Below are 21,962 nucleotides of genomic sequence, written 5' to 3'. Positions count from 1 at the left end.
AAGTAAATAATAAATGAGAACCTCTGTTAAAGCATCAGGTTTTGGAGAAAAGCAGTAGCAAGGGCCAGTGCTGTGGCGTAGTGGGTAAAGCCGCCACTGGTGCCGGCATCCCATATGGGCACCGGTTCGAGACCCAGATGCTCCATTTCTGATCCAGCTCTCTGCTATGGCCTGGGAAAGCAGTAAAAGATGGCCCAAGTCCTTGGGCTCCTGCACCTGCGTGGGAGACCCGGAGGAAGCTCCTGGCTCTTGGCTTTGGATTGGCGCAGTTCTGGCCATTGCAGCCAATTGGGGAGTGAACTAGTGGATGAGAAGACCTCTCTCTCTCTCTCTCTCTCTGCCTCTCCTCTCTCTGTGTAACTTTGACTTTCAAACAAATAAATTAATAAATCTTTAAAAAAAGAAAAAAAAAGCAGTAGCAAAAGCAAACATAACAGAAAAGTTTAAGTTTTTGCAGATTAGGAGTAAGTCAAGGATATCCACTTCCACCCCCACTTTAATGGAATTTTATCCAATGCAGTACAGTAGGAAAAAGAATAAAAGATAACAGTGACTGGAAAGGAAGATGGAACCTTTTCCATTTATAGCCAACGTGAATATGTATGTTGAAAATCTAAACAACTATGATTGTTACTGCCATACCAAATTGTTATACCAAAAGATGACTTTCATAGGGTTGTGGACTCTAGTTCAATATAAAAAGTTACAGATAACTATCAAATACCAGAAACCTAAAATAAATCTAATGAAATACATGGAAACCTATTCTGTATAACTATTGCTTTTTCCCTTCTTTCAAAGAAATATGTCAATGCCAAAGGTTGTAAACGTGTTCTTTCCATGTTTTTATTTTTTTTTTTAACAGGCAGAGTGGACAGTGAGAGACAGAGAAACAGAGAGAAAGGTCTTCCTTTTTGCCGTTGGTTCACCTTCCAATGGCCGCCGCAGCCGGCGCACTGCGCTGATCCTATGGCAGGAGCCAGGTGCTTCTCCTGGTCTCCCATGGGGTGCAGGTCCCAAGCACTTGGGCCATCCTCCACTGCACTCCCTGGCCACAGCAGAGAGCTGGCCTGGAAGAGGGGCAACCGGGACAGAATCCGGTGCCCCGACCGGGACTAGAACCCGGTGTGCCGGCGCCACAAGGCGGAGGATTAGCCTAGTGAGCTGCGGTGCTGGCCTCTTTCCATGCTCTTAAATTTTGATGTCTTGCTTTTTACATTTAGAGATACAGTCCACTTGGGATTGCTTTTTGGGTATGTTTTGAGTGAAGAGTTAAGTCTTATTGTTTTCAATGTCAATAGCCGGTTGACTTGGGAATGTTTATGAGAAGACTGTCCTTTGCCTACTGCTCTGCAGTGATGGCATAATGCTTGCATCTGTTTCTGAGCTCTCTGTTCTGTCTTGCTGGTCTGCCAAGACCTGTTTTATTCATTGTGTCTTATAAATCTTGATATGCACTTTGTTCATTTTTGTGTATGTGTTGGATATTCTTGGATTTTTTTTGGGGGGGGGGCGCTGTATAATGGCATCCACCGTCATTTAAATGTGCTGTTCCATAGTTGCTTGCATCTTTTCATAGGATTTTTGACTGAAATCTTCTTTTGTAAAGTGATGGTTCGGGGCTGGTGCTGTGGCATAGTGGGTAAAGCTGCCGCCTGTGGTGCCGGCATCCTATATGAGCACTGGTTCAAGTCCTGGCTGCTCCACTTCTAATCCCGCTCTCTGCCATGGCCTCGGAAAGCAGTAGATGATGACCCAAGTCCTTGGACCCCTGCACCTGAGTGGGAGACTTGGAAGAAGCTCCTGCCTCCTGGCTTCGGATCGGCTGAGCTCCAGCTGTTGCAGCCAATTGGGGAATGTACCAGCAGATGGAAGACCTCTCTCTCTCTCTCTCTGCCTCTCCCTCTCACTGTCTGTAACTCTGCCTCTCAAGTAAATAAATAAAAAATCTTAAATAAATAAATAAATAAAGTGATGGTTCAGCCTGTCTCACATTTTTCTACAGCGTTGTCCTTTTCTTATTGACTTATAGGAGTTCTTTATATATTCTGGATACGAGCTTTTTGTTTTTATGTGTTGCAAAAAACTTCCCCCATTGTGTGCTTGCCCTCTTAATTGAGTTACTTGATAAACCTAAGCTGCTAATTCCTGTGTAGCCAAATATTGAGGCTTTTGTGTGTACCTTTCACCTGTTCTTTGTAGGGGAAAGAACACTGATAACCATAAGATTGTCCTTAAGTAAAATTTTGTTTTAAACATTCTGTTTTATTAATAACTGATATTTGTTTTGCAGCTGTGGATTTCTTCAATCAGATCAACATGCTTTATGGGACCATCACAGACTTCTGTACAGAAGAGAGCTGTCCAGTGATGTCAGCTGGCCCAAAGTAAGATGTCATTAATGATAACTAGTCATTTGTATTCTCCTTTATAGTACTTAGATAAGAAGAAAGTTTCTGGCCATGCAATTTCTCTACTTAGCGTCTGCCTTAGGGGTTTGCCAATGACTGATTTATCAAATCCATGTGCCTTGGCTTGAACTGATGCCCAACTCTCCCTGTAGTCTTCCATTCTGCCTTTGTTCCATTTGCTTATGTGTCTTCCCTGTTCTATCCAAACTGGCTTACTGGAAATGCTTTACTGTCCCCTCCATTACTCTCTGAAAACTTGCTCATTCTTTTCTGTTCTGGGATATTTTTCTTCTTTCCCTTTTCTTTCCTATCATTTGTGAATATTTCAAAAAATCTTACCTGTCCTCAAGGCCCATATTAAATACTTCTTCTCTCTGAAGCCTTCTGACTTCTTTAGATGAGCTCTTTCTACTTAACTTTTACAATGGTTATATTTATTTGTTACAATATACTATTTATGAGTATACATCTTATATAATGTTAGACTTTTTTTTAAAGATTTATTTATTATTTGAAAGTCAGAGTTACACAGAGAGAGGAGAGGCAAAGAGAGAGTAAGGTCTTCCATTTGATGGTTCACTCCGCAGTTGGCTGCCACGGCCAGAGCTGTGCTAATCCGAAGCCAGGAGCCAGGAGCTTCTTCTGGGTCTTTCATGTGGGTGCAGGGGCCCAAGGACTTGGGCCATCCTCTGCTGCTTTCCCAGGCCATAGCAGAGAACTGGATTGGAAGTGGAGCAGCTGGGACTAGAATCGGCGTCCATATGAGATGCTGGCGCTTCAGGCCAGGGTGTTAACCATCTGTGCCACAGCGCTGGCCCCCTTTAACTTCTTTTTGGTATAAGAACAATGCCTGCTGCCTAGTTAGCACTCAATAAATGTTGGTTAGATCAATATACTTTTTTTTTTCTTTTAAATAACAGGCAGAGTAGACAGTGAGAGAGAGAGAGAGAGAGAGAAAGGTCTTCCTTTACCATTGGTTCACCCTCCAATGGCCACTGCGGCTGGCGCGCTGCAGCCAGTGTACCACCCTGATCCGAAGGCAGGAGCCAGGTGCTTCTCCTTGTCTCCCATGTGGGTGCAGGGCCCAAGCACTTGGGCCATCCTCCACTGCACTCCCTGGCCACAGCAGAGAGCTGGCCTGAAAGAGGGGCAACCAGTACAGAATCCAGCGCCCCGACCAGGACTAGAACCCGGTGTGCCGGCGCCGCAAGACGTAGGATTAGCCTATTGAGCCACGGCACCGGCCAGATCAATATACTTTTGAAACCTTTATTATTACTGTTAATAATAACAATAGCAGCTATTCTTCATTTAGAACTAACTAGCTATAAGGCCTTTTGTGTGTTTTGCCTGTACACAGAAACATTCATCACAAAAATATCGTCCCATATGTTGCCATGGACTCAGACAATTTGGTCAGATGGTCACAGTGCTCATAGAGGTGTAAAAGCTTAGGAAAAGTATGGTGGGGCCAGCGCTGTGGCGCAGTGGGTTAAAGCCCTGGCATCCCATATGGGCACTGGTTCTAGTTCCGACTGCTCCTCTTCCTATCCAGCCCTTTGCTATAGCCTGGGAAAACAGTAAAAGACGGCCCAAGTCCTTGGGCCCCTGCACCCACATGGGAGACCTGGAATAAGCTCCTGGCTCCTGGTTTCGGATCGGCGCAGCTCCGGCTGTTTTGGCCATCTGGGGAGTGAACCAGCAGATGGAAGACCTCTCTCTGTCGCTCTGCCTCTCCTCTCTCTATGTAACTCTGACTTTCAAATAAATAAATAAATCTTTTTTAAAAAAGGAAAGGTATGGTAATACCACAGAAGGAGGTAAATGAGGAGCTGGCAGTTTTCAGTGAAGAGAGAGGAAGACCGCACTAGAAAAGGCATAAAAGTGAGCCTTCACTTCTTTTTGGCCTGCAGAGAAGTCAGTCAGAATCCAGTGCTTCTCAGTCCCCTTACAGATCCCTTCTTGCAGAGAGGTATGTTCTGAGGTTTTCCCTCCTCTGCAGTGTTTGCTTTGGAGAAAAGGCCTCTGTGGACCTCACTTTGGGTTTGTAGTTGCAGGTGCCTCTTGTTCTTTTTCACCCTGTTTGAACTTACATGAGTTAGCTCTCTTTTTCTTTTTTTTAATACTGTTGTTCAGAGACACAGGTGTTTCCTAGTTTCATCAAAGATATGGTATGAATTTCTGTTACTTGTTATTCTGGGACAATTTCTTAAAGGAAAAGTACACATTTTGAAATGAAATTTTCTTTTTGTACTAATTAATTTTTGTTAAGATTTTTGATAATCACTTCTGAGAATAGATGCTTTTAAAAAACGTCTGGGAATAGATGTGTTTAATTTTTCTGTTTCATGTTTAGTTATGCATTGAGGACATTAAATAGCCCACCTTTTACAAAAGCAAGTTCCTGTGACTATTTGAAAGCTACAGTTTTCTATCTATTCCTGTGTGTGCACAAGTTATATGTTGGTGTGTGGGTGTGTAGCTGTAACTAAAGCTGTAGCTAGACTCCTGCCTTCCTGCCTGCATGTGTGCCTCCTTCCATCCTTCCTTTCTTCCATGTATTCCACCCCTTCTTTATGGAGAAATCTAGACTTTTACCTGTTGTTGGACATAAGTAGATGTGGTTGTTGTCATGGCTGTACATATTTAGCAGCAGATGTAAGAGGGGCCTTGAAAAATGGAATTAAATAGTTAAATACAAGGGACTGGTGGTGCAGCAGGTTAAGCTACGGCTTGGGACACTCGTATTCCATATTGGAGTGCTGATCCAAGTCCTAGCTACTCCACTTCCAATCTAGCTTCTTGCTCATGGCATCTCGGGAGGCAGCAGATGATGGCTCAAGTACTTGGACCTCTGCCACCCACATGGGAGATTTAGACAGAGTTCTGGCTCCTGGTTTCAGCCTAGCTTAGCCCTAGCTGTTGTGAGCATTTGAGGAGTAAACCAGCAGATAGAGGATCTCTCTCTGTCTCTGTCTCTTTCTCTCTCTGTGTTACTAGGCCTTTCAGGTAGTTGAAAATTAATAAATAAACATTTGAAAAGAAAGATAAAAATAAAATATTAACTTAGGGGCCAGTGTTTGGCCTAGTGGTTAAGCCGCCAGTTGGGACACCTGCATCCTGAACACAGAGTGCCTGAGTTTGACTCCTGGCTTTGTTCCCAGTTTCAGCTTCCTGCTAACCCACACCTGAGGAGGCAGCAAATGATGCTTAAGTACTTGTGTCCCTGCCATCCATGTGGTAGATCTGGATTGAGTTCCAGGCTCCCAGCTTTGTCCTGGCCTACTTCTAACTATTGTGGGCATTTGAGGAGTGAGGCAGTAGATGGGAGCTTGCTCTCTCTCTTTTTGCCTTGAATTAAAATACATATATGTGTATGTGTGTGCCTGTATCTAAATCTATATCTATCCATCTATTTATGTGATTTTATTTCTCAGTATAAGACCCATCAAGTTCAAACACTTTTGTAAGTGATGACACCAGCTGTGTAGTGCATTGGTGAATGACTGATGTTGACACAGTATCTCTCACATGGTAGAAGCCCATTAAACAAAGGATGGGTTGCCAATTTTCTTTCTTTTTAAAAATTTTTTTATTTATTTATATGAGAGGTAGAATTACAGTCCAAGAGAAAGACAGAGAGAGAGGTCTTCCATCCACTCATTCCCCAAATGGCCACTGTGGCTGGAGCTGTGGTGATCCGCAGCTGGGAGCCAGGAGCTTCTTCTGGATTTCCCACGTGGGTGAAGGGGCCCAAGTGCTTGGGCCATCTTCCACTGCTTTCCCAGGCCATAGCAGAGAGTTGGATTGGAAGTGGACCAGCCGGGACTTGAACCGGCACCCATATGGGATGCCAACACCACAGGCGGAGGATTAACCTACTGTGCCACAGCGCCAGCACTGCCACTTTTCTTTGGAGTGTTTAACCCATCAGCCAAATGTCCTCAAATATTGAATCATCCTCCTTTTCATCACTTTAGAGCTTCTATTTCATTCTTGACTCTTAGTGCAAAGTGCAAAGTCTCAATTTGAGAATTGTGCTGCATAAGAAGAAATGTTTTCTAAGGAAGAAGAACAACTATAAGACTCAAAGATAGTCATCATAGATCTGGGAAGAAAGCCAGTTTCTCTACTGTAGCAGTGTGTGGTTCTACTACATGAGAGGGAAAACAATGGAGAATATAGGATCTGCTTAGTTTGGATTGTGAAAATTTGAAAGTCCACTAGCAAATTAAAAATGCATCTTTATTGAAGGAGCAGATTGTTTAAAATATCTGTATACATTTTAAATACATATATAATATAAAAAAGTATGTACACTATTCCAAGGATATAGCAGGAAACACCAGTCAGATGCAGTTTTTCCAGCATACATTTGCAGTCAGGTCACTTCTGACACCAGATGTTGGGGGCTTTCTCCCCATACACCAAGCAGGTAGGCAGTTCTGCCATAGACACCAGTTGGATATACTCCAATCCAGGTCAGCTCCGACCCTGTCTACTTAGAGATAGTGTCAGATCCAGCTGTTGAGGATTCAGTCCCCAAGACTCCCTGCTACCCTTTAGATTCCATTTGTAAGCCCCCGGTTGCTTTACCCCTGCCTTTGTCCTTCCCTCCTTCCCTCCTTCCCTCCTTCCCTCCTTCCCTCCTTCCCCCCTTCCCCCCTTCCTCCCTTCCTCCCTTCCTTCCTTCCTTCCTTTTCCTCCTTCACGATTTATTCATTTTATTTGAAAGGTAGAGTTACAGAGAGGCAGAGGCAGAGGCAGAGAGAGAAAAAGAGAGAGATTAAGAGAGAGAGAGAGAGAGAGAGAGATCTCTCCCAGATGGCTGCAATTGCCAGAGCTGTGCCGATCCAAAGCCAGGATCCAGGAGCTTCTTCTGGGTCTCCAATGCGGGTGCAGGGGCCCAAGGACTTGGGCCATCTTCTACTGCTTTCCCAGGCCATAGCAGAGAGCTGGATTAGAAGTGGTGCAGCTGGGACTTGAACCGGTGCTCATACAGGATGTCGGCACTGCAGGCAGCAGCTTTACCCACTACACCACAACACCAGCCCCTTACCTCTGCTTTTGACTGAGTATAAATCAGGATTCCTATACCATTGCCTCAGGTTTGATTAATTTACATGGGTGGCTTTCAGAACTCAGGGAAACCCTTAGATTTACTGGTTTGTTATAAAGGATATTTCAAAAGATACAGGTGAAGAGAGGCATAGGTATCAGGTAAGGGGGAAGAGATGTGCAGATTCTGTGCCTTCCAAGGCTTCCTAGGGCATGCTCCAGGTATCTCCAGTCAGCTATCTGGAAGCTTTTTGAACTCCATCCTTTTGAGTTTTTTGAATTTAATTGCAAAGATATGATTGATAGTAGAATGTGTAGAGAAACCCAGCATGGCCTAACTCAGCGTTCTTGGTCTCTGTGTGAAGCCTTCCTACCCCAAGGGTATGAGGCAGGGCCCCTCTAAATGAGGAGGGTTTTGTGACCTACAGTTGGACAAGGGTAGGTCAGAGAATTTCTCTGTGGCCAGTTCTAAGACAGAAAGGTGGGAGAAGATTCGAATTTCTATGACCTGCCTTGGGGAAGAGAGATTCTCATTTTTGTAGTCTGCCTTGAGAAGGGAGTTATGAGCCAGAAACTGGGGATGAAAACCAAAATATATACAAGTGTATCATAGTATCATAACCATCTAGAAGTATATAATGATATTCTGTGCATTTTTATCTCTCCAATACAGATATGAGTATCACTGGGCTGATGGAACAAACATAAAGAAGCCTATCAAGTGCTCTGCACCAAAGTATATTGATTATCTGATGACCTGGGTTCAGGACCAGTTGGATGATGAGACATTATTTCCATCAAAAATTGGTATAATTATTTTATGTAATTGGGATCCATTATTAATTATGTAATAATACACGTTTCTAGAATTGTTGTCCTTCCCACCCTATATACTTGGAAGAGTTCTGTGGTGTTGTATTGGTGTATGTATGTATATAGCTCCCAGGAAGAGACACAGTTGTTTAATCGAGAGTTAAAATCAACAAGCTATCCTGTGTGAATTGATTTTATTCTCCTTAATATGTTATTATATTATAAAACATATTATAAAATTATAAATATAAACAATACATTATAAATTATATATAAATATATAATTTCATATATAAAATTATATATATTATAAAAATATTTGTTAAGTTTTTGGTGATATTCTAGATTAAAATATCACTAAATTTATTTTCAATAATAAAGCAGGGATTTTTGTTTTTATTGTTATGTTTTACTTTGTTTTATAGTTATAAACACTGAGCTAACCTTTTCAGTAAAAATTTCTAGGTGGAGGCTTATTCCTGTTCTGGAAACCATACTAGGTACCATACCTGTCAAAATATTTCTAATCTTATGCATTAAAACTATCCTTTTTCATACCAAATTTATCATGAACATTGAGATCACTTCTCTGTAATTTTACACAATGAGAAAATGAGTGTATCTAGGATAATAGCAAAATCTGAGTTATGTTATAGAAAAAGAGAATGGGTGTTGAGTAGGCAACTAGTAATATCCAATACGATCATGTGTATTTTATATTTTGGGAAAAACTTACATGGATTGTATCCAGTTGTACATTGTACTTACGCTAAAGAGAGAGTTTTTTTAAAAAATATTTATTTATTTATTTGAAAGTCAGAGTTACAGAGAGAGAGGAGAGGCAGAGAGAAAGAGAGAGAGGTCTTCCATCTGATGGTTCACTCCCCAAATGGCCACAATGGCTGGAGCTGTGCCGATCTGAAGCGAGGAATCAGGAGTTTATTCCGGGTCTCCCAGGTGGGTGCAGGGGCCCAAGGACTTGGACCATCTTCTGCTTTCCCAGGCCATAGCAGAGAGCTGGATCAGAAGTGGAGTAGCTGGGACTCGAACTGGTGCCCATATGGGATGCTGGCACTTCAGGCCAAGATGTTAATTAGCTGTACCACAGCGCCAGCCCCAGGATTTTGGTTTTATTTTGATATCATAACTTGTCAAAAGCAGGAAATTACTAGTAATTAAATACTATATAGGTCTAAGTCAGGTTTCCCCAATAATAACTTTTCTGTTCTCCATCTCTGCATATTTGATTTTTTTCTCTTTTTAAGATTCCAAATATAAATGAGAACATGCAGTATTTTTCATTTTGTTTCTGGCTTACATTTTTACAAAGTCCATGCAGTGGCAAATAGCGGGATCTCCTTTTTAAAGCCTGAATAGTATTTCCGTGTGTTTTGGCTTCTTTGTTTCTTTTTTTTTCTTTTTTTTAGATTTCACTTTATTTATTTGAAAGAGTTACAGAGAGAAGTACACACACATACACAGAGAGAGAGAGGAGATAGAGAGGGAGAGAGAGAGAGAGGGAGAGGTCTTCATTCAATGGTTCACTTCCCAAATGGCTACAAAGGCTGGAGCTGAGCTGATCTGAAGCCAGTAGCCAGCAGCTTCTTCTGGGTCTCCTACATGGGTTCAGGGCCCCAAGGACTTGGGCCATCCTCTGCTGCTCTCCTAGGTGCATTAGTAGAAAGCTGGATCAGAAGTGGAGCAGCTGGGACTAGAACTGGCACTCATATCAGATGCTGGCACTTCAGGCTGGGACTTTAACCTGCTGTGCCATAGCACAGGCCCCATCTTAGTTTCTTTATTCATTCATTGGTTGATGGACACCTAGGTTGTTCCCATTTTTTTTTTTTTAACCCGGAAACATTATAGTATACAAACTTAATACATTTCATAAATAGAAATTTAGAAACATAGTGATTCTTCCCACCCTACCTGTCCTCCTACCCCCACTCCTACCCTTCTTCCTCCCTCCCATATCTTGGCTATTATGAATAATACTGCAAAAAACATAGGAGTGGTGATTTCATTTCCTTTGGGTATACATGCAGAAGTGGGACTGATGAGTAATATGGTGATTCTATTTTTACTGTCTTTAGGAACACCATACTATTTCCATTAATGGCTGCAACAATCTACTTTCCTACCAGCAGTGTACGAGGATTTCCTTTTCTCCACAGGGATGCTGCATTTGTTTAAAGATGTAAAAGTGCTCCAATGCACAAAAACAGTGAGCCTAATTGAGCAGAGATTGAAGCTAATTTCAGGACACATGTAGACCTGAAGTAGTAAGGAAATCATTTTAAACAGGGTTAATGCATGATTTTTATTTATCACATATTTGTACTGGGACTTGATGTTAGAGATTTGAGTGTGCGTTTTGTTAGCTCCACTACCATCCCCGGAGTTTTTTGTTTCATTTTAGTAAAGTAATGATATGTTAGAAGCATAATGGGCCCTAATGAAGACTAGTTCTTACTCCTTAGAAGCTTTGAAGCTCATTTTCATGGAATATTGAGGACTTCTGAAATGTAAAATGGGTATGCGAACTTCATAAATACTACTTTTTTTGTGCTTCGTCTTAGTAATTTATTTTTCACTTTGCTTACAAACTCATACTGCCTTTTTCTCATTTCTTGTTAATAGAATGGGGGTTGTTTATCTCTTTACTAGGTGTCCCATTTCCGAAGAATTTCATGTCTGTGGCGAAAACTATCCTCAAACGCCTCTTCAGGGTTTATGCTCACATTTATCATCAGCACTTTGACCCTGTGATCCAGCTGCAGGAGGAAGCTCATCTCAATACATCTTTCAAGCACTTTATTTTTTTTGTTCAGGTAGGTTGGATTAGGAGGGTTTTGGTGCCTAGTGTAAGCATTTATCTTCTGACTTACACGGTGAACACTACTTCCACAGTGTATAATTTGCCACATCTCTATAATCTGCATCCTGTTCCAAACTTTCCATTATGGTAAGCACTGGCCTTTTGTTTCTGAATTTTATTAGCCTCCAAGTTGATGACAGTAAGTCTAAAATAGATCCAAGAGAAGTTGCCTTATATTTGCTTTAGTGAACAGGCCATAATGGAGGGGCTCAGTAAGGAACCTTTAACAGTTGGGCAGATTATTTATTGAATGCATGACATATATATTACTTGGTTTTTTAATCATTTCATCATTCCTCACACTCCCTTTAACCTTCTTCTCCTTTCAAGCCTTGCTGTTTATTAGTGGCTCCTGAACAAGGAAATGGGCTTTGGATGTCATATCTTTTGTCTCCTTATTTATTTTATATCTTTGAGTGACAAAGAGAGCTCCCATCTGCTACTTCATTCCCCAAATGCCTGCGAAAGCTGGGGCTGGGCTAGGTTGAAGCTAGGAACTGGAAACTCAAATCTAGGTTTGCCACATGGGTATTGTGAACCCAGCTACTTGAGCCATCAGAGCTGCCTCTTAGGGTATGCAGGAAACTTGAATTAGGAAAGGAACTGCAACTCAAACCTAAGCACTCTGATATGCAATGTGATGGTTCCAGCTAGCAAATTAACCACCAAATGCTTGCCCATGTCCTTTTAAAAATCATATTCTAGGCCAGCGCCACAGCTCACTTGGCTAATCCTCCGCCTGTGGTGCCAACACCCTGGGTTCTAGTCCTGGTTGGGGCGCCGGATTCTGTCCCGGTTGCTTATCTTCCAGGCCAGCTCTCTGCTGTGGCTTGGGAAGGCACTGAAGGATGGCCCAAGTGTTTGGGCCCTGCACTCGCATGGGAGACCAGGAGGAAGTACCTGGCTCCTGGCTTCAGATCAGCCCAGCGCGCCGGCCACAGTGGCTATTTGTGGGGTGAAGGGAAGGAAAGGAAGACCTTTCTCTCTGTCTGTCTCTTTCTCTCTCACTGTTTAACTCTGCCTATCAAAAAAAAAATCATATTCTAAATATGTCTGAGGGAGAAATATATTAGAAATATATTGCAAAGGGTATTTTTTGTTCCAGAGATCTATTAGTGCTTGATCTGACTTCCTAGTTGACCTCCCCTATATTTAGTCTGCAATGAGCTGACATTAGAAATACAGACTAGGGGGGGCCGGCGCCACAGCTCTATAGGCTAATCCTCTGCCTGCGGCGCCAGCACACTGGGTCTAGTCCCGGTCGGGGCGCTGGATTCTGTCCCGGTTGCCCCTCTTCCAGACCAGCTCTCTGCTGTGGCCCAAGTGCTTGGGACCTGCACCCACATGGGAGACCAGGAAAAGCACCTGGCTCCTGGCTTCCAATCAGCGTGGTGCGCCGGCCGCAGTGCGCCGGCCCGCGGCGGCCATTGGAGGGTGAACCAGCGGCAAAGGAAGACCTTTCTCTCTGTCTGTCTCTCTCTCACTGTCCACTCTGCCTGTCAAAAAAAGAAAAGAAAAGAAATGAAAAGAAAAGAAAAGAAAAAATATAGACTAGGGGCCATGAGTCTTCTCTCACTCTGTCATAATTAGAGAAGTAACAGGCAAAGGTGGAAAAGAGGTAGAAGTGGACAAGATTTATTTACTTTTTTCCTAGTGGTTAAGAGAGGGAGATGGTGGTCTGGAGAAGCCCAAGGCCTGATTTCATGTTGTTTTTCTAACATTCAAGTGTGTCTGTAAATACTTGTTCACTTCTCTTCTTCACTAAAGAAAAAATATGTCCATTTTCCCTCTATACACACTCTCAGTCTGAAGGCATACATATATTTTAAGTTTCAGTCTTGCCTATATAAATGCATTTGAGGAGGTTGTAACTTGCCAGAACTGTTTCTGTAAACACTTAATATGATATCTCATTTGCAGACCAAGAGAAACAAACAGAACTTTGTAAAGTTTGTAGCTGTGCTTTGGTTTAGGCAGAACATGATTGCTAAAGTTCAGGATTCTGGGCCAGCGCTGCAGCTTGCTTGGCTAATCCTCCGCCTGCGGTGCCAGTACCCCGGGTTCTAGTCCTGGTTGGGGCACCGAATTCTGTTTTGGTTGCCCCTTTTCCAGTCCAGCTCTCTGCTGTGGCCCAGGAAGGCAGTGGAGGATGGCCCAAGTGCTTGGGCCCTGCACCCGCATGGGAGACCAGGAGGAAGTACCTGGCTCCTGGCTTTGGATCGGCACAGTGGCACACCGGTCATAGTGGCCATTTGGAGGGTGAACCAATGGAAGGAAGACCTTTCTCTCTGTCTCTCTCTCTCTCTCTCACTGTCTAACTCTGCCTGTCAAAAACAAACAAACGAAAGTTCAGGATTCTGTGGTTCGGAAGAGTATTTTCTCCCTCAAAAAGCTTGGTTTTACTTTGTAATCTTAAAGTACACTGTGTTTTCCAGCTGCTAGCTATTAGTAGGGGATTGACACAGAACATTTATCAAATCTTATCTAATTTACCTCTGGGGACACTGGGTTTCTTAAATGTAGTTCTATAAGTTATATAGGATCACCCTTAGATTGAGTACAATGAACATCTGCCCTAGATCCCACAATTTTAGACTGTTATTCTGTCTCTGCTTTGGCTGCACTCCCCACCATGACCTTAAGGGATCCATGCAGCTAGTAACATACCTACCCATTCTTCTGGTTTATGCTTGGGCATTTGAGATCTCAGAATTCTCTGCCCACATGTTCCCAGCTGCATTTTCAGCATCTCCATGAATCTTTTCTGTGCATCCATTCCTTTGAGGACATACCTGAGGATAGCCAAAAGGGTGCTTGCTGTTCATGAGGGCATGTGAACATTTCCCATGTGTGTCAGCAAGTGTGCCTACACTCATGTGCACGCAGCCCTTTGAGGTGCAGGGAGGCTAGAACAGCAGGGGGTTTCTGGAGGGTTGGGACCTGGGTCACTAGTGCCATACCAGTGCACTATATGACTAGTGTCCTTCCCTTCAGTGAATGGGGCTGGTGTTTGCTTATCATTTTAAAATGATACAGTGCCTTCTTTACTTATTATAGACCCAACTTGAAGCATTCTGACTTCTGATTTTTCCCTGTGAGGGGAAATCTTTTTCTTTGCAGTAATGTCAAACAATGAAAATGCTGTCTTTATAGTGAATTATTACTTATGGTAATAAGTCTAGAAACCTTGTTTATAGAATAAATACTAATTTTTCTCTCATTTTATTCTTGAGAAATAACCTTTTCTGACTTCTAGTTTTAATTTTGTCATTTATGGCAAATCTTTCAGTTAGAACTCTATGTCCTTTCAGTTAGTCACTAGTCATAGATACATAGATACATAGAGAGTGTCATAACTTTATAAGTGCAGAATCCTTAGGAGTCTTCAGAATTATAAATATGAATCTGCTTTCCTGGTCACTGTGAAGTTATATTTGTAAAGGTAGGAGAATAGAATATGGTTAATTTCATAACATATTAGCTTAATGTAAAATTTTAATAATTTAGTCATGTGCTATGTATCTGTGTTCTTGGCCCAGACACCACCAATCTTAGAAGTAAGCCTGCAATTGAATACCTCCTAGTGCTTCTTCCCGTTAATTATTGTATGTAGCACCTGACAGATGCTAACAAAGGAAGTTAAATTGAGAACTGAAAAGGCCTCATCATAACAGAATATTGAAAGTATAGCAGCTTCCATTTATTAGCCTTATAATTTATAGTTGAGGGAAAATCTGTTCCAAAGTGAATTTTCGAATGATAGGGAGTGGAGCTTCTAAAGAAGCCTAAGTTAAATCCAGGCTTTTTCATTTGTTCTTTACAGGATTTTATGATTTGTAGACTCTACCTTATTCATGTTATTTTCAGGTCACATCTTAGGCTGGCCTGCAGATACACAGGTTTACAACCAGGGTTTTACTATCATATATGCTTAAATTTGCCTGTGATGCTAGAGTTTTTGATCCCTAATTGGTTGACTATATACATATTTAAGTGGTATACTGGTTATTCCTTTCACCAGGAAGCAGAAACTCCCAATTATTGAGTGTTAGTTTTTCCCAGGGTTTACATAGATTTTTTAATATTCATTATCACATTTAGTCTCCCGATAGTTTTATGAGGTCAGGGTATTTTTCATAATATTACAGATGTTATAAAAACATCAAGGGGCCTGCACCCCATGAGAGACCAGGAAAAGCACCTGGCTCCTGGCTCCTGCCATCGGATCAGCGCGGTGCGCCGGCCACAGCGCCCCGGCCACGGCGGCCATTGGAGGGTGAACCAACGGCAAAAGGAAGACCTTTCTCTCTGTCTGTCTCTCTCACTGTCCACTCTGCCTGTCAAAAAAAACCAAACAGACAAACAAACAAAAAACATCAAGGGGCTGGCGCTGGGGTGCAGCAGGTTAAAGCCCCAGCCTGCAGCACCAGCATCTGATATGGGCACCGATTCTAGTCCCGGCTGTTTCACTTCTGATCCAGCTCCCTGCTAATGTGCCTGGGAGGACAGCCAAGTCCTTGGGCCCCTGAACCCATGTGAGAGACCCAGAAGAAGTGCCTGGCTACTGGCTTCCAATTGGCTTAGCTCCAGCCATTGCAGCCATTTGGGGAGTAAACCAGCAGATGGAAGATCTCTCTCTCTCTCTCTAACTCCCTGTAACTTTGTCGTTCAAATATAAATAAAATAAAATTTTGAAAAGAAAACATCAAGATTGGTTAAGTGATTTGTCTAAGACACAGAACTAGTGAATAGAAAAAAAAATCAAATCTACTTCTTTTACTTCAAAAGCTAATTTCCAACAAATGATAATGGTACTTTGCTTTGGAATGAAGTGCAAATGTTTTACTATTTTTGCTGCTTTTTTTTTTTTAAATCATGCATAGGAATTCAACCTTATTGACAGAAGAGAACTTGCACCACTCCAAGAACTGATTGAAAAACTCACCTCAAAGGATAGATAAAAGGATGCAAAGCTATGCAGATTGTTCCTCAAATGAAGATGTGTGGAGTATATTTGGATCTTGGTTATGTTTTGTTTTTATCTTTGTTGTTTCCGTCTTAGGTTTGGGTGGCTTTGCATTCCTGGTTCTTTATTCTGAATATATGAAACCATATTCTATTGCTAGAGGATGCCAAGAGCCACTCTCTATACTTCTGATGGGGGTAAATTTTGTCTTAGTTGTATAGTTTTTTTTTTTTAAACTTAGTTTTGATTATTTGGGAAATATGTTATAATACTGTGTGCTGAAAGAAAAAGCTTATTGATTGAACTGCTGGTAGATGGGGTTCTGTCTTATGTAAATTGTGGCCCATTTTTGAAGTCCCCAAAAGACTTGTTTTTAAGTGCCTTGTCAGGCTCACTTCTGAGGTGCAAAGCACAGACATGGAACTGAACAGGGCTTGAAACAATATAAGATTACTACCCAGGGCACTTTCTGTGCATGCTGTAAAATATTCATGATAAAAGCCATAGTTTATGTAAATTGGTGATCTCCAGCTTTTACTACATTGAAGAAACATAATTTGTAAAGGTGTGCATGTAGAACATAAAAAATTAATATTTCTTAATTATTTTTTATATTGACAGTAATAGAGTCTGTTCAACAAATATTTAAAGTTCTGCAAGCAGGTCTTTTTCCATCTGTTGATATCTGTGATATTGAAACTTGAGGATGTTGAAATGTAATATCTATTGCATTTTGGCTTCTTTCTACTGCACTGTAGGTGTAAAAATTCAGGTTATAAGTAAGATTGCCATCTTCAGAGGTGATGCTGAACTGTGAGGTTTCTTAGCAATTGCCAAATGAGCCATAAGTCTGCAGAATCTCCTTCTACTCTGAATAGGAGGGGATGGGGTGTGTATGTGTTTAGGGGGTGGTTAGTTTTCTAGGGAGTTAGGGATGGGATTAAGTATGGGGAGTCAAGTTCTGTAAGTCCTGGCTTAAGCCCTTGAAAAAAAAGAATGGTGTGAAGATTTTTAAAAAGTATGTATAAACCGTCTTAGAGACTTCCTGTTAGGAATCAACTTCCATGAGAAGTTACAAATAAATTACTAATTTTAAGTACAGACATTAAGCTTATAATTTAAAGATGGGGTAAATTGATGACTTTTTAGCATTTCCATTCAGTGAATGGAGCTGGTGTTTGCTTATCATTTTAAAATGATACAGTACCTTTTTTGCTTATTATAGGCCCAGTTTGAAGCATTCTGACTTCTGATTTTTCCACTGTGAGAGGAAATCTTTTTCTTTGCAGTGATATCAAACAATGAAAATGCTGTATCTTTATAGTGAATTATTACCATAAATAACAAATCTAGAAACCTCATTTTTAGAATAAATACTAATTTTTCTCTCATTTTATTCTTGAGAAATAGCCTTTTCTGACATCTAGTTTTAATTTTGTCATTTATAGCAAACTTCCTCCCTTCAGTTAGAAATATATGTCCTTCTTTCAGTTAGAAACATTGCCTTTTTTCCTTGTAGAATAGAAATGCTTGCTCTGCAATCATAGATACAAATACTTAGTAGAAAAAATATAAAATGAGATCAGTTTTTTTTTATCATTAACAGATCAGTGATAAAATTTAATGCCATTAAAGTTATGGTCACTAGGAACTGCCTTTTACTCCATTTCATTTGTAGCAACTGCTTGCCAAATAGCAACAGTAGAAATAACAAGAGAGCCTGGCAGAAGCGAATATTTTGGATATTTACTGATAATTCTTTTTCATAAACTGCAGGGAGAGCTAGCTGATATCCTTAAATCTTTTAGTATCCAGATAGACAATATCAACAACTGTGGATTGATTCAGAAATGAAATTTAGTGTCAAGTGGTTTTGAGTACCATCTATTTAGGAACATGAAACAATATGATTACTCAAATAATCTTCCAAATGCATTGACTTCATACAGACCTAGTAAACTAGGAATTGCAAAAGCCAAGTCAAAAATTGTTCTTGCTCTTTTTAGCCTTATTCGTTAGTACACTGTAAAAATAGGAAAATGTTTCTTTTAAATTGTTCAATAGTAGGATATACTTTCCCAGTATGTGTAGATAGGAGTTAGTTTTCACTGTGCCAGAATCTCAGGTGCCTGCTTCTGGTTATTTAATCAGAGTTCTTGGGAATGAGGAGGTATGTATGTGTATATATGGTAACAAAGTATAGAAGTTCTCCTAGGGAGAGGCCTGGCATTGTCAGTGGTGTTACATGGCTACCAATAAGGAAACACAAAGCATATGAGAATGAACTTTTAATAGGAAGCTATTTTAGTTTGGTTCCTGTGAAAGTAAGATGCCCTTTATAAAATAAGAATTAAAGCTTGTTTTTTCAGCGGAGCATGCTTTTAAATGTTGATTGGATTCTCTTCAGATCTTTTAATTTAATTTGTAAATAACCCAGATATTTTCCTTTCTACTCTTTATACATAAGATATAAAACTTTCTTTGATAAAAGCATCCTGTAAAATATACAGTAGTAAATTAACATAGTATTACTGTCACTCATGATGCTTGGTTAAGTTAACATGAAACAAGTTTTAGTAATTATTTTAAATGATGGAGTAGCAGTATTGAAGAGACATGAGTAACACAGTGGAAATCTTTTTAGTTAGCAGTAGACGGTGCTACTAGCTTTCATTTACTGACTTGATTATTCCATTCCTATAAAAATCATAGCATTAGATTACATTAAAAGAGTAAGCATGTGTTAGTTAGCTGGTGGCTTTGGAGGTCAATTTGTCTTAATTACTATCTCATTCTGCCTTTCCTGTTAGTCATCTGTAGTTTCTAAAAGGTCAGCATAAAATGTATTAGGTAGGCCCTACGGAAGATAGGTTTAATGTATAATGTCTCTCAGACTGAGTTTCTCTCTGGCTTCTCAGAATAGGTGAAGCACTACAATCTCTTGTTAGGCAGTAGAGATGATGTGGATATTTATATTTTACAAATATAGTCACCAGATTCCATTTTATTAGCATTTTCCCTGCTTATGAGAAAATAGAAAAATGACAGATTTCTTTTACACCTTTATACCCTTTCTGAGAGAAGTTTTGATAATCAATAAAATGGTAGAATATGTGAGTTACAAATACTAAGTTGTAGAATTTTCTTTTAAAATGAATATGTCGTATCTCAACATACACATGAGAGTTGATCTTCGGAGTGGTTCCTGTGGGAGCGCTACTTATCCCAGCTGTGCTAGGAAAGTATGCTGATAGCTTTGTGATGAGTTAAAAATAATCAGTGGTTGATCACAGAAGTGCAATGTTTTTGGAACTTTGTTTTAGACATGTCATGCAAATCAGTTTGTGACTATGCAAGGAAATCAGTTTCATCATTTTGGTTGTACCAAAAGCTTCTTGGTGGCTCAGTAGTGACCTATCTTAATCCCCAAGCTAACTATAATTTGGCTCTGCTCTGAGAACTGCACCATTAGGGACATTGAAAAAAATGTGCCATAGTCTCTGAATCTGCAGAAAACAATATGTTAAGTATTGATCACATAATTGAATAAAGCAATAGTTTTCTGACATCACTGTTTTGAAGTGGACAATATCATTTACAAGTGTAGGTTTTACTTTAAAAAAAAATTCAATCTAAATACAATTAAATAATTTTTAAAAACCACTGTTTTTCTCCAGAACTTGTTTTCTGTGTTTTATTACTTATCCTGAAAACTTTTGAATTTTATATTGATTACTACAGAATAGTAGTTCTGATTGTCTAATGTGGAAAATGGATCCAATATTTAAGATAGAAGTAAGTTAAGGAAATAAAAGATTTCACTTCCAGGATTTTTTTTAAAGCATGTTTTATTTGAGTAAACAATTTTACTTTATTAAAGACTGTAATGCAAAGAAATCGGAATGTTTTATATGTTATGCTGAGTTTTAAGCTTACATATCACAAAATGTTTAAAATTGTATAGTCATTTTATGTATCATTTATAACTTTAAGTTTCTGAATGTCCTTTGAAAAGATGTGGGACCAGAAGTATATTTGTAATTTGGAAATGTGACTTTGTACTATGAAAACTTATGTCTTTTTGAAACTTATCTGGTATAATAAAGACTATATCAATTCTTAGAAACACAGATCTATACTTTAAGGACCACTCCCAAAATAATTTAAATGCCAAGAATTTTGTCCTGATGTTAAGATTTAGCATAGGAATCACTTGTTCAGCTATCAACTTAGTTGTGTATGAGATAATAAATGTTTAGAGGTAAAGCTATTTCAAGATATGCTGGAAAATTTTAATTTGAAGATGTAACAATTCTGACTGTAGATGATTTGAATTTTATGAATTTCCTAATAAGCTAATCACAGAATAATTTATTATAAAACTGCGCTGTATGTCTGCCACTTGTAGTTGAACTAATTTACATTTGACAAAACAGGTTAAAATACTGGGTACTCTCAGTTTTGCAAATGTAATGTACATTTTTTTCTGCACATAGTATAATACAATAGATAACTTTGTACTACAGTTCTAAAGATAGTAAAATCACTGGCCTTTTGTAGCTCTTTTCTTGACTCCTTATCCTCCATGTCACAAACACAAGGTATGCAGGTACATACACACAGACACATTTCAAGCAAAGCAGGTTGATTCCTCTAAGTTTTCTTTGTTAGTGATTCAAAAGTACTTAGTGTCAATACACAGGTTTCAGTTGATAGCTTTTTTTAAGTTATGTCACTGAAGCTGAGATTATTCGTGATATAAAGTAAAACTTTATTAATATTTAATTTTATTTCATATATTATTAATATTAAATTCTTACAGGTAGATGTTTCTTACAATTTTGCACAGTTTTCATTTTTGTTTCAGAAACACTTAATTGTGCAGATTGTAAAAATAAATGAGTGCATTTTCATTTTAACAACATTTTTCTCCTTAAATTGTTCTGCAGAAATGACTATTTTTAGGGAAAATAGTTTTTTACAGCCACTAAATTGTATTTGTTATTTTTGTACATGTTTAAGCAGGGTGGTGAGGGCACTAATCTTGTAGGGAACACTTTGTTCTATTTGAACTTTTCCTACATATTTAAATTATTACTTTAAATTACCAATAGGAACAGTGTCAAGAAATCTAGACTGAGAGAATACAGTACACAAGAGAATACTTAAAGTGTGAAGACAAAAGAAGAGGAATACTGCCAATGCCAGGGGATGGAAGCATAAAGGCAGCATTCACACTGTGCTAGTGTTTAAGAGACTGCATCGATACAGGGATCACACTCTAGTGGAGAGGGACAGTTTGTCTCTATAGTTAAGTAGCTGGAAGGGGAAAAATGGTCTAAAATATGGAATATGGGCGCTATATTGTAAACTGTGCCAAGATTATGCAGGTTGTAGTTGCTAATGATCAGAATTTGCTTCATCATTTTTGTTTTAAAGGGCATACCGAATGTCAGAAAATTTGTAATATGTTTTATTTGAAAGATGTAAATAATGTATACAGACTTGTATGTGATGGGATATTTAAATTATAAGTTTTTTTAAGGAAGAAATTGAATGTTTATAAAAAAATTAATAAATCATTATGTTTGGCCATGAATCCTTTGGATGACTTTTTTTTTTTTTAGGATCTATTTATTTGAAAATCAAAGTTACACAGAGAGAGGAGAGAGAGAGAGAGAGAGAGAGAGTGTCTTCCATCTGATGGTTCACTCCCTAATAGGCTGCAATGGCCGGAGCTGCGCCGATCTGCAACCAGGAGCCAAGCGCTTCCTCCTGGTCTCCCAGGCGGGTGCAGGGGCCCAAGGACTTGGGCCATCTTCCACTGCTTTCC

At 39.7% G+C, this 21,962-nt stretch overlaps 1 protein-coding gene across 3 annotated transcripts in view; it reads left to right on the top strand.

Annotated features, from left to right (window-relative positions):
- The window catches only part of MOB1B (MOB kinase activator 1B), a 73,232-nt gene extending 51,504 nt beyond the window's left edge, over positions 1-21,728 (top strand). For 2 of the 3 annotated variants that reach the window (XM_008267766.4, XM_070048044.1), the window contains exons 3-6: positions 2,294-2,387; positions 8,143-8,276; positions 10,953-11,116; positions 16,047-21,728. In XM_008267766.4, coding sequence (XP_008265988.1) covers positions 2,294-2,387; positions 8,143-8,276; positions 10,953-11,116; positions 16,047-16,124 — 470 coding nt within the window. In that variant the 3' untranslated portion in view covers positions 16,125-21,728. The remainder of the gene's footprint in view (positions 1-2,293; positions 2,388-8,142; positions 8,277-10,952; positions 11,117-16,046) is intronic. The other variant, XM_070048045.1, reaches the window with a different exon arrangement.
- Positions 21,729-21,962: the final 234 nt, after the last annotated feature.

Source organism: Oryctolagus cuniculus, chromosome 8 (assembly GCF_964237555.1).
Source record: "Oryctolagus cuniculus chromosome 8, mOryCun1.1, whole genome shotgun sequence".
Lineage (NCBI taxonomy): Eukaryota > Metazoa > Chordata > Mammalia > Lagomorpha > Leporidae > Oryctolagus > Oryctolagus cuniculus.
This window is presented reverse-complemented; position numbering and strand designations above follow the sequence as displayed.